This window comes from Mus caroli, unplaced genomic scaffold (genome assembly GCF_978045245.1).
Source record: "Mus caroli unplaced genomic scaffold, Mus_caroli_1 scaffold_3, whole genome shotgun sequence".
In the NCBI taxonomy this organism is placed as follows: domain Eukaryota; kingdom Metazoa; phylum Chordata; class Mammalia; order Rodentia; family Muridae; genus Mus; species Mus caroli.
Genome location: NW_028227258.1, coordinates 50,852,501 through 50,866,104, shown reverse-complemented (window position 1 = coordinate 50,866,104; position 13,604 = coordinate 50,852,501). Strand labels below are relative to the sequence as shown.

Here is a 13,604-nt window from a genome sequence, read left to right as displayed (position 1 = left end):
GTCCTCAACATCAGCTATTTCTAGAGAGGGCCTTAGAAGCCATTTTCCAGGAGAGCCAACAAAGACTGGTGGCATCTGAGAGCCTTTCCGGAGGAAGGGGCTAATTTCCAAGAGTACGGCTTGGAAGCAATAGAGGCCCAGAAACTGGTTACTGCAGCCCTTATCTGCAGACTCTATATGTATACACAGTATATTTTAATGCACAGAGTGGTAAGGAAGGAGGGAAGTTCAAGTCCTCCACTTTCGAAGAAACAAGTGGTTTTAGTGTTCGTTTTAAATACCCGAACACAACAAGACATAGCCACAGTTTCTGCTAAGCAGCAGTGATTTAATCGCAACTATTCCAGAGAAGGACATTTCACTTGATGGCAAAGCAGCTGTTCATATTCTCATTTTACTGACGGGAGACTATCCAGGGAAGCTACGTTAGGTCTTTGGAATTACACAGCCGAAGGAGCAGGTATTGAAGTCTCTGTAGTCCCAGTGTTTCTCCCGTTATCCCAGAAACTGTGTCTCATCTGAACTATAAATGGCAAACCTCAGGACCACACTTGTCTCAAAGGGGAAGAAGTTGAGGTTTCTTTGTGCGCTGTGGGAAGGTACCCACTGTGTTCCATCTTCTCTCCTTTCTCTAACGCCCTCTTGGGTGGTTGATGCTCCTCTCAGAAAAAGGCCTCTAGCAGGCCCCTTTCCTCTCCCTTTGGTCTGATAGCCATTTTCACTTTTGACTCGCTGTCCCAGATACCCACCCACTGCTGTCTTTCTGGTGAACTCTGCACTTCTCCAAGTCTTCCAGCCCAAAGGGCTTTTGAGGTTGAGCAACCTGCTCATCAAACTACCTCCAAACCCAAGCTTTAATAATCTGTTGGCGAAGCTTGTGCCTTTGGGCAGAGCAGAAACCCTCCTTACCTTCCCCCTTCGCCCCCTCCCCCCACCCCCACCCCCATCCCCACCCCAGCACCCTATCCTACCTGCCCGCAGGTTCTGGAGTCAGGAAGCTGGCCCATCCCCTCCTAGTCGCCAGCCCAGGCCTGGGCCAGCTCCGCCCCGAGCAGCAGCTGGGCGGCCACACCCTGTGCGGAGCTCAGTTCCTGCGAGCCAGAAGCCTCGCCCCCCGACGACGATCCAGGCCGCTGCCCCACCCCACAGGCCTCCGCACTCGGATCGCGCCCTACCAGCTCACGGTGACTTCCCCGGGACCATGCTGCGCTGGCTGCGGGCCTTCGTGCTGCCCACCGCCGCCTGCCAGGACGCGGAGCCGCCTACACGCTACGAAACGCTCTTCCGGGCGCTGGACCGCAATGGGGACGGCGTGGTGGACATCGGAGAGCTGCAGCAGGGGCTGCAAAGCCTGGGCATCCCGCTGGGCCAGGACGCAGAGGAGGTGGGTCGCTGTGGGGTGTTGGGGTGGCCTCAGGCGCTCCGGGGACACAGCCAGGTCCTGGGAGGGCGGTGGCCTGAGGCCAGGCAAGGAGGAGGAATTATGCCCGCCAACCCGCTGGAAGAGCTCCAAGGAGTTTGATCTGGAAGGCGGCGGGTGTATTCCCAGATAAATTAATGTTGCACACTTAAAACTGTCAACACTTTTTGTTCTGAGAGCATCTCTGGTTCTTGAATCACCTGTCCGGTCCTTTGCAAACTTTTCATGATCTGCTGTCAGACTTTAGTGAGTCCCAACTTTAAGTAACTTTGTTACAGCTAGAGTTTATTGTTTCAAAAAGGAGTTAAAACCGCCCTTGCTCCCAGCTGCTGGTTGAGGTAGAACGGCCACATTCCGTTTTTATGACGTTCAAAGTTAGTCCCCTGAGTGCACACATTGATCTGAAGGGCTGACCTGTTGCAAAGCAATTGGACTTTCTCTGAGTCATATGAATTGTGACCCTGACATCCAGGCTCCTTGGCAGGGTGGGGACACTAGATCTGGAACTTGTCCAGTCCGCTGTCTTACAAGAGTACGCTGGCTTTTCTATCTTAAGAGGAACGTGCTTGAGTTACTGAGTGGGCCACCAACTGTTCTGTACCTATATTTAAAACTCCTCTTTCAGTCACTGTCAATGCCATTAGTAGAAGCCTCTTCACTTTAGTTTGTCCTCTTGGTAAATTACAACTTTATTTTTTTTGGAAGCTACCAGTTTTGCCCAAGGCATTATTCTATATAACTTTACAGAACTTCTGTGTCTGCAGGGGTCCCTCTTCCTTCCTGATCTCAGTTCTTCCCCCATCTTCACACTGGCCATAGGTTTGCCTATTTGATGCACTTTCTGAAAGAACCAAGTTCGAGTGTGTTTCTTCGACTTGCTCCGGGTTGACTCATTTCCTCCCATTTCTTGAATCAAAGGCCCGCCTAGCTGCTTTTGAGTGACAGCATCTCTTCAGCCACCCCGTAACTGCATCTCAGAGGCATGTTTCAGGTTATTAGTTGTTTTTACTATTCTAATCACTTCCAGGTGTTTTCTAATCACCGACATGATGTCTTTAACTTATGTATCATTCTAAGTGTGCTTTAGGTTTCCCAATACATTTTTGTTCTTTGAAAATATGAATAAATTAGACAACGCATCCGGGGCATGCCTCCAATCCCAGGACTCTGGGAGCTGAGACTGGAGAATTATTGCTAGTTACAGGTCAGCTTGGGCTCTGTCCTCTCCTTATCTAAGTCAAACTGGAGTGAACTGAAACAAAGAGCAACAGCAGACCTCAAGGTCCCCAGCCCCACAATAGCAACAACTCCACAATAGCAACAACCCCACAATAACAACAACCCCACAATAGCAACAACCCCACAATAGCAACAACCCCACAATAGCAACAACCCCCACAGAGTCAGGAGGAAAGTCTGTAATTAAAAAAAATTATTACACATAAATTATGTAAAAACCTATAAGTATATAAACATATAGAACATAGCAACTCATGTTTGTCACTAATAAATGAATATATTTTGCACACATATGTATGTATTATATTATATTATATTAATTTTGTTCAGATGTATAGTGTCACTATTGGTGGTCATGCCTCATGTGGTCAACTATCCCCAGCAGTAACACATTCTTCTACAGAAGGTTAGTAATGCTTACTTTTCAACGATAAGAGTTTTTGTACTTTTTTCTTTACAACATTTGTAGTAGTTTAGGAAAATGAATGAATACACATTATTTTTACAATTAAGGGAAAGTTTTGACTTTCGGTCACCTCGTCTGTGGTATGTCTTCCTAAACCGTCTTTCAGAGATGAGCTGACTGCATGCGGCTGTGGGTGGCTCCCTTACCTCACGTGTCACTATTGTTACAATTCTTGAGTGATATTACTTATTTAATCATTGTACCCTCCAATAAGATCAGCTCCCAGTACTGGTGATTCTGCCTCACTCATTGGACCAACGTGATACTAAAGGATTTAGGGCTAGCATGTGAAATACACTGATGCAACAGTGACCTGTCTAGTAATAATAATAATAATAATAATAATAATAATAATAATACAAATTAAACTTTGTATCACTTGTGTTTCTTTTACACACGAATTTATTTATTTGTGCATATGGGTGTGTGCACATATGCTTGTTTGGGGGCCATTGTGTGTGTGGCGGTCAGAGGACAACTCACACAGTCACTTCTGTCCTTTTACACGTGAGCACCAGGATGGAGCTCAGGCCTTGGTGGCAAGCGCCTTTACCCTCTAAGTTGTCCTGTAGGCCACAGTTAGTGTTTCTGTTTTCATTGTCAGTAGAACAAGCTAGCCAAGAGCATGCTGGGGAAACCGGATAAATATGTGGTATGTGATAAGACAGGGAATTCCTTGGCCATGGGCCAACTTGAACACCATATATTCCCTGACTATGTTTCTTCTTCAGGCCATTTCTTCTCACATAAGCAGTGAGTGAATGCCCCTGTTCCCCCCCCCCCCCCAACACATTCTAGAAAGATTTTTCCTTCTCTTCACTTTCCCAAGGCTCCCTCAGGCTGTGGCTGTAATCTGGCGGTTCAAACCCTCAGTGATGCTCAGTTAACCAGGCTCCGGCTTTTCCTCCTCATTGGTGGGGGAGTGGGATTTGAAACGAAAGACCCAATATGTAGGGTCTCTTGAGAAGAAATAATTCCACCTTCCATGGCCATCATTTCCACAATACACAAAAACTTTCAAGATTGTAAAAGGACCTTAAGATCCAAGAAGTTCTTAATCCCTGCCATATGGTATTTTGAATGATTATATGAAATATACAACATCATGTTTATAATATACCACCAATACCCCAATTGCCATTTAGCTTAGCAATAGTTTCAAAACTGTGTCAAATAAAATCACACGAGAATCCCTTGGTTTTTATTTTTATTGTTTCATTTTACTCCAGTTATCTTCATAAGATACATTTAAAAAATTCTTTTGAACTAATAAGAAAATTACAACATTTCTCCTCTTTTTCCTTCCTATTCACTCCTCCTCGCCATCCTCTGGCTCTTACAATCTTTCCTCCCTCTCGTCTGTAGTGTTCCCTGAGCCTTAGGTGTGGCAGTGTATTGTAGACGTGTCCGTGAAGACTGGACTCCACAACTCTGCATTTTGATTGCTTGTTGTTGTCTGTTGCAAAGAGAAATTTCCTTGATGAGGGGTGGACACTACACCTATCTGTAGGTATGTCATAGAGTTTCTACTCCTGCAGTTGAACATGACCAAGAAGCAAGTTGAGGAGGAAAGGGTTTATTCAGCTCACACTTCCACATTGCTGTTCATCACCAAAGGAAGTCAGGACTGGACCTCATGAAGGGCAGAAACCTGGAGGCAGGAGCTGAGGCAGAGGCCACGGAGGGATGCTGCTTACTGGCTTGCTTCCCCTGGCTTGCTCAGCTTGCCTTCTTAAAGAACCAAGAACCACCAGCCCAGGGATGGCACCACCCACAGTGAACCCTCCCACCTGGATCACTAATTGAGAAAATGCCTTACAGCTGGATCTCATGGAGGCATTTCCTCAATGGAGGCTCCTTTCTCTGTGATAACTCCAGCCTGTGTCAAGTTGGCACACAAAACCAGCCAGTACAAGGTATAAGGATGAATGTCTAGATTGTTAGTAGGGACTATGCTGACTTAGTAAATTAGTGGATACAGATTCTTCTCCAGTAACCCTGATTTTACTAGCACTGGGTCATTAGCTAGGCTTCCTGTCCCAGGCATGTGTTCCCTCTTGTTGAGAGGGTTTTAAATTTAATTGGAGAGTGGTTGGTTATCACCAACATGTTTGAAACTACCGAACCCTTAGGCTATTCTGCCATTCTGGTTGCTACTGTGGTTCATCTGTGTAACAGCTAGAGCAGGTCAGTTCTGCCTCAGGGGCCTCTGTGCTGTTTCTGAAGTACGTGGTATCTTCAGCAATAGGGGCTCTGCCTTCCAACCCTGGGAGGCAGCCAGCGGCAACGGCAATAGGTTGTATGCTTCGGGAGTCTTTTTGATGGCATTGGCCAAAAACTCAAAAGAGGGCTTCTCAGGTCTACGTAGGTAGTTTTGGGTTCTTGGAGGGAGCATTGTCATCCCGGATGAGAAACGTTCATTAAAGCTATAAATGCATGTTTACACACAGAGTTACATGTCTTAGAGCTATTTTCAGGCAAATCGTTAATAGTATGATGGCCTTTGCAGACATCCTTACTGTTGTTTTACCCTCTTCCCTTTCCTCTGTATTTACCTTTCCCAGCCTCTGCCTCCCACCTCCCACCTCCCGCCTCCCGCCTCGGCATCCCTCTCCCTTTCACATATCCTCATCAGATCACTTGTGTCCTACCATTTCCCTTTACCTCCCTCCTCCTCCCTAGTGAGCCCCCTTTGCCCCCATCAGAACACTAGCACCTGGTATTCCTCTCTCTATTGCTCCCCAATACCCCTCTCCTGGCCAGGATCCTGATTTACTCTCCTGGTTTCTATTATTACTCCAGGCTATGTACTCATATCTGAAGATTTGGAAGTAGGAGCCCCCAACAAGAGGTGACATGGATGCTGGTCTTTCTGGGTCCATGTTACCTCACTCAACATGGTTGTTTCTAGTCCCTTCTATTTTCCTGCAAAATCCATGGTTTCACTTCCCCTTACAGATGAACGGTATTGCATGGTGCATATGAACTACATTTTCATTATCATAGGAAACATTTTGAGAAATGGAAATTATGAAGTCTGAGGATTACACATATCAATTGAATTGTGTGCTTCCTTGAAGAAACTTGGTTTTCCCTGGGCTCCACACTGACTGACAGTCTGTGCATTTCCAATTCCATCCACTTAGAATACCAGTTCTTATAAATGTTCCCATTCTGAAAGATGAATTCCTTTATATTTTTCCTTTTTTGTTCTGTTCTGTGGAGTGGCATATGCCTTCACACACAGTCTACTGATTCTAATGCTAATCTCTTCCAAAATTACTTACAAACACTCCCAGGAATGTCTTTATTGGCTACCTGGGTATCTTTTTTATACCAATAAAATTGGCACATAAAGCTCACATTATATCTGGGAAACTGGGGCCAATAACACTGGGGCTTTGATTTGATGACTCAGTCAAAGATACTGACCAGGCATGGTCTAGCATTGTTATAGTGTCAGGGGTTGAAGAGATGGCCTATTTGAGTATGCAGAGGTGAAAACTATGGAGTATTCCAAGTTCCAAGATAATAATAGTTTGCCCCTAAGATAGGTATTTACCTGGAGGGGAAATCCCCATAGATTTTCACCTAATTTTACCTCTTTCCCATATTTCCAAGCTTTTTAGAATAAATTTAGTACACAGAAGCGAGCAAATGTCTATTTACGTGTTTTAGATTTTATACTGTTTTTTTTTACATTTATTTATTATATATGTGCACAAGCCTGTGTTCCACAGTGCACACGTGGAGATCGGAGGACAACTTGTAGGAGTCAGCTCTCTGTCTGGGGAGAGCACTCAGGTCATGAGGATTGGTGGCAAGTACCCTTACCGTCTTGCTGGCTCTAGTGTCTTTATATTTTGGCACCAAAAATACCTGAGTAGAATGTAGAAAGCAGGCATAAAGTGCACATTGATAGGCGAACCATTGATAGGCATTCCAAAATTACTGGTGGAAGAGAAAAGACTATGGTGGGCAGTCCTGAGACAAAATTAGGAGCCAGCCTGGTATGAAATTGCTGTGTTACACTTTTGATGCTGTGGCCTCTGCTTTCTCTTTTTCAAGTTTATTCTTTGAAAAGTTCATACACGGATACAATAGGTCTTAGTCATATCCACCTCCACTCCCTCTCTTCAACTTCCTGTAGCCTTTTCCCCATTCAGCTTCCTCTTTTTTTTAATTAATTGATGAGCACAGCCCATATATGAGTGGTTGTGGGGTCATCCACTGTCTTGGCCAACATCCCAGTGGCCACCCAGCTAAAGACAGCAGCTGTCTATCAAATGCTCCCCAGCTAGGGGTGGAGCGTCAGGAACACACTCTACTCCATGCTCACGTTTTTTTCTAACAGACTGTGTGCAGCTAATCACATCTGCTATGAGTTCAGATGTGCAATAGCCACATCATGTCTGGAGGATGGCGTTTCTCAGCACTCCCTGCTACCTCTGGCTCTTAGGGTGTTCTTTGTGCCCCTGCTTCCATGTGTTACTATGAAGTTAAGAGGGACAAATTCATATAAGTTCTCCTAGGACTCAGGGTTATGAACCCAGGTCTGCTGCAGAAGGAAATAGTACTCCTAACTTCTGAGCCACCTCTCTAGCCCCACAAATGGGGGCTTTATTGCTCATGGGGAACTGTTAAGTATACTGCAAAGGATGTGGAGGCACATCTGACATACTTGAGTAGAGAACACACCTCTGTAGGAGAGACCCTTGTGACCACACAGAAAAGACCCAAGTTATGACCAAGATAATGAGGAGAGCCAGCTGATAGCATTTTCAAGATTGATAGGGAAGAATGAACACACGGCTGATAATATCATGTTATAATATGCAAATATTTTATCAAACATCTCTCTTCGCTTCTGGAACTTGCCCTACTTATTGTTTGCTTATTGATTTTTTATGTACTTAACTAATATACAGCAAGAGTTTCAGGGACACAATGATGGCTCCTCTTGGCCTTGTTCTCGCTGTGCCTCCAGCTTAATGGATATTGCCTTACGCTGTTCAGCGACTTCTGGGGGGATTTTCTAATCATTTCCACTTTATATTCGAAGCTTCTAAGAACTGAATGACTTGACCAAGACTCCGAATCTAGCAACTGGTAAAAGCATTTGAGCCCTCGTCTGATTCCATAGCCCATGACATACCATCACTAGCAAATGCATGCTAGACAGTGATCCATACTTCTCAGTGAACTTCATTCAACTCTTGACAGCAAACCCTTTTGCTGTTTTCATAAATCCAACCAGAGACCTCTACCTTCGCTGTTTAAAAGGTCAGACTTTTGAACTCAGAGTGAACGAGAGGTTTAAGTAGCATCTTACGGAGTGCTGCTTTGTGGAAGCGCTATATGTGTAATAACTAGAAAAAAATTATAAATAAATAGTTCTGAATTGATGAGGATAAAAGAGAGGAGATACTTCATACAACAATCATAGTAATTTACCTGGAAGAATGGGGGAAATCTGAGGCAGAGAAAATAAAAATAGATAAACTTGCTGTAGCGAAGTCGGGGGTGGGGGTGGGGTGGCGCACAGGCTGCCTCCTCACGGAAGCTCACACTCTGTCCATCCAGTGATCTTCTCAAGCCTCAAAGTAAGACTGAAATCAAGGCAGACAGCTTTGTCGTAAAAGGGCCTGGAACTTCCTAAGCTAACCAAGCACATTGATTAAACCCCTAGCACTGAACCTGAGTCAGAGAATACTCTGCTCTCTCCTGCCCCATTCCCCCTTTCTCTTCCAGACACACATAAAATAGTGCCACAAAACTAAGCGTGGACCAAAGAAAGGCCCTCCCCAGTGTAAATCAATCCAGGGCGTACTCCCCTTTGCTAACTGCCATTGCCCTATTTGTGAGTGCAACTTTTGGAAGTAGATGGGTGCTGTGCTTCTCAGCCTTCCAAGCGGAACCACGTGAAGAAGCACACTTCCCCCACCTACGTTCCTCAACTCTTCCTTCATCAGCATCTTGCTATGTTCCCCATGACTTCCGTGTCAAAACGTGAGATTTTGGACGGTTTCCTACATCTCCAGTGTTCCGTGACTTTTGCTTTTATCAGAGTATCCCAGATAATATGTAAATATTTCGGCCATCACTTAAAAAATGTGTAGTATAACCTTTGACTTAAAAACAAAACAAAACAGCTAGAAAGAGGTTGCAGAAGGAGAGATAGGTGAGGGCAAAGGAGAATATGATGACATTAAATGTGGCAGAGATTAGAGATTTATGGGAAATGAAGAGTAACAAAACACTGTCCCCTGTTCCTCAGACTGCCATGGCTCAGGACCATCTATAACACCAATTCCAGGGGACCCTATGCCCTTTACTGACCCCCAGTACCAGCATGCATGAAACAGACCTAAATACACATGCAAGCAAAAAACTCACACATACGAAATAAAAACATCTAAATTAAAGTAAGATCCTCTTTTGTGGGATAATTCACTCACAACTGTGCCACAAAGGTTTTGTGAAAGAGTCTTACATGTTAGCCCCAGCTCAGAAGCTCTTAGGAAAGGGTCTATTGCACAGTTTACGGCAGTACCTGTGCCTGGCCATGGTGCAATCTCATCCAGGAGGGCCTGTCTAGGATATGTGATGGTCTTTGCCCAGCTCTTTGCATTCAGTGTGATGAAGTATGGAGTCAAAGTTAACAGAGAATGGCAGAGTTAAAAGTTCTTGTGTGAATTTTAGTATCTAATTAAAATATTTATGCATTCATTTGTTTTTGAGTGAAGGTCTCATAATTGCTTCAGCTCAGGTTGGCCTAGCACCTTAGCATCCTGCTAGCTGATCCTCAAGTGTTAGGTGTGTGCTGTCTCACTGGGCGATACTCAACTTTGCTTTTCACCATTAAAAGTATTCAGTTTGGAGAATAAGTTACATAAAAGCAGGGAGTTTTTCTGTGAAACTGCATTTCCACATTTTTACTGGAGCAGGATGGGGGCCACAGATAAACAAATAAGGGGTTCAGGATGTCCCATGGCTCTGGAGGGTGAGGACTAAACAAAAAAACCATAGATACTAATACTTATATCTCCTGCCTTCTCACAGAGTCCAGCTGCCTTAATTTCTGGCCATTGGGGGATTATCCTCCCAGTGCCTCTCAACAGGTGCCCAGATGGAGCAGTTTTTTCCTCAGAGCCACTATAAATTTTGGGTGAAAGCAAAGATAAAAAAAATGGGTGTGGGAGGTGGAGATGGAGGGACATAGAAGAAAAGGTCCACATGGGCTATTTTCTCCGTTTTTAGTCCTTATGACAGTCACTCTGTTGGCCTCACCCTGAGAAGAGGATTCCTGGGCAGGTGTAACCTTCCTGTTGACTAAAACTGGTTGGCTCAGATCTGGCCTGAAGCTTAGTGGTGGAGTGATTGGTGGTTTCCCTGTGCATGCAAGTTCTAACATAGTCCTTCCCCAGCACCACAGGAAACAACAATAACAAGCCACAAAACACACCCACTCTTCCAAAAGTGGTCTGGTGACCTCTACTACCGTTAGCAGATTACAGAGCGGTAACCCAGTTCCGAAACTCCACTCTTGCATTTTTCAAAACAAAGATAAAACAAGACAAAGCACAAGCATCATTTTTTTAGACAATCAGGTCTCTGGAAGTTTCTGTCAGGAGGGTAGGGGAGCTGGGCATGGCTGACTCTGTCTTGCTCTTGTGGAGCCTCTGGTGGAGGCAAAACCTCCGGTCTGTGGACTTGTGTGCAGAATCTCTCTCCTTGAGTAGCCCACTGGTTTGTGTGCATTCCCAGAACAGTTAGGATGAGCGCTCCTTTGGGTGCAATGGCTGCTGCAGGTCCTTTGCCTTTGGCCCTTCTCCCTCACTGTGGGCACATATCCACTTTGTCCCATGCTAGGGCCAAAGAGTTCTGCTGGAGAACTCATGCGCCACCGCAGGGGTTATCTTGGCCACAGGAGACATCACGGATAGATAGCCTCTATGTTTTTTGGTATCTGGGCCTTGATGAAGATGGAATTGTGGACGTCCTTGAGCTTAAGCCCAATGAAGCCAAATCTTCTCAAATGTGATCTGGGCTTTTTGAATTGATGCTTGTTTAGCGCTGCTTTTGTTTATTAAGAATAATCCAGGGGCTACTGACGTAGCTCGTCAATAGAGTGTTCAATTAAACCACCAGAACCATATATACCATTGTGGTGGTGCAGGCCTTTAATCCAAGCATGGAGGATGTGGAGGCAGGAGGATTAGGAATTTAAGGTCATCGTCACAGCTAACACCCTCAAGAATACTTCTGAGGCTATCACACAGTTTCTGATTGCTTTTGCTCCTGGCTATAGTTTTGTGTTTTGGAAATTGCATGAGCTTTTGAAACCTCAAAGCCCACGGAGGCAACACCTCCTAATCCTTCTCAAACAGCATAGACCGAGCATCCAAATCTATGAGCCAATGGGCGCCGTTCTTATTCAGACCACCACAGGCTCTGGGCCCGAGATACGCCACAGGTTTAGGGAACTGGAACATTTACTCCATTTACAACATGTGTTTGGGGCTCAGTGGTAGTTGGGAACAATTATGTTTTGTTTCTGCTTTTAAGGGGGTTTTGTTAGTAAGTCATCCTCTTCCTATTAGCTGCGTAGACTGTTAGAATCTTTACGCTTCTGTCTGTTTGTTGACCAGTTGTCTTTAAAGTTGATTGACTGTGTCAAGCACTACACTATGGTTTCTCTGTCTTTTGCTATGGTTGGGATAAAGTTCTCAAAGGTGGTCCTTTTAGTGACTTGGCACTCAGAGATCTATTGTGAGGTGGTGGTGGAACTCCTCAGAGATATGTCTTAAAGGCAGGAACTCTAAGAGTTGGGAATCTGCCATATGGAGGTTGCTGTTGGGACCCTGGTCCCTCTTCTTTCAAATATGATGTGCATTTGCTTATTTGATATCAGCTTTGCAGAAGGAATCCTGGATTTTGTCATAAACAAGTTAAATCTTCTGAAACCCACTTATTCCTTTTCAACAGTTTATTTTCTTGAAAATCTTCTTGGCAAAAGGTATGAGGCTTTGGATATCCATAGATTATGGATAAGGGCTCAAGTATCAAAACCAAGAAAGAGCCACTCCCCGCAAGGCTCTGCACCAACCACATGGAACATTATATTTTAAAAGAACTCTTGGGCTTCACATAAAGATCACATCTCCTAAGCAGTTCTGTGTCAGTTCTCATATGACTGTAGCAGTAATTTCATTCATATGGACCTAGAATTCAAATAATTTTCTAAAATACAAATTTACCTTGTTACAGCATGAGGTACAAAAAATATCTTTTTATTATGAAAAGTGATGTTTTAAATGATAATTTTGTATTGTTATTTTATAAATTAGAGAGACTGAATACACAAACAGATAATGGCTAGTCCATAAAAAAACCCTAAATATTGACACATCTCCCCCAACCAGGAAACCTGGTCTTTAGAAATGACAGGCTTAGAGGAAGACAGTTGATGCTTCTAGTGACAATACAGGAAATTACATACTAGCTCCTGTAAGACTCCCCCCCCCCCCAACTGACTGCGACTTGATTAGTCAACACTCCTTAAGTTAACACAAACAGTTCTCTTAATTTTTGTCTCCATTTTCAATTTTGGATTAACTAAAGACAGCTATACTTCCCTCCCACCCCCTGCCCCACACTGGCTTCTCTGTTCCCAGTGAGCCAGCCTGTGCTCACACTGGCTTCTCTGTTCCAGCGAGCCAGCTGTACTCTACCCATCTTTGGGTCTATATCAGAACACAGATGACAGCAGCAAGTTCACAAGAAATGGCCTTTGTTTTTGCCATTATTTCTACAGAGGGGATTATTCAAAAAAAGAAGTCTTAGTCTTCATATAAGTGTTAAATTGACACTATCCACAGCTTGTGAAACTCAGGAAATCTTTACTTACCACAGGAAAGGCTGTAGAACTATACTGTAATGCGTATAGTAACACATCGAGTCCAAGCTAGTATTTTAGTCGGAAAGAAAAGCAGCTAGTCTGAGTCTGGTCTATACACAATTAGTTCAGTACTTTAGCCCATGCTAACAATAAAATATCTTTAATTTTTTTTTTCTGTAGAAAATTTTCACCACTGGCGATGTCAACAAAGATGGGAAGCTGGATTTTGAAGAATTTATGAAATACCTGAAAGACCATGAGAAGAAAATGAAGTTAGCATTTAAAAGTTTGGACAAGAATAATGACGGTGAGTCCTTTATCAGTGCTTATGAAAAGTCCTCTTTATGCTTTCAAGGCTAAGATAACTCTAAGTGATTATTACCTGTGTCATTTACTACTTATTTATTAATGTGACTGAGAGTTCATATTTTTATTCATCTATTTTTTAAAGATTTTATTTTATTTTTAGTTGTGTGTGTGTGTGTGTGTGTAGGGTGATGTGCACAGGAGTACAGGTGCCTGAAGAGATTGCAAGAAGGTATCAGATCCCTTGGAACTGGAGTTATATTTGATTCTGA

At 44.0% G+C, this 13,604-nt stretch overlaps 1 protein-coding gene across 1 annotated transcript in view; it reads left to right on the top strand.

The window, feature by feature from the left end:
* The first annotated feature begins 1,136 nt into the window (after positions 1 to 1,136).
* The window catches only part of Slc25a24 (solute carrier family 25 member 24), a 38,102-nt gene continuing 25,634 nt past the window's right edge, over positions 1,137 to 13,604 (top strand). Inside the window, exons 1-2 of the mRNA XM_021157851.3 lie at positions 1,137 to 1,384; positions 13,207 to 13,333. Of these exons, the coding sequence (XP_021013510.1) occupies positions 1,202 to 1,384; positions 13,207 to 13,333 (310 nt within the window). The 5' untranslated portion in view covers positions 1,137 to 1,201. The remainder of the gene's footprint in view (positions 1,385 to 13,206; positions 13,334 to 13,604) is intronic.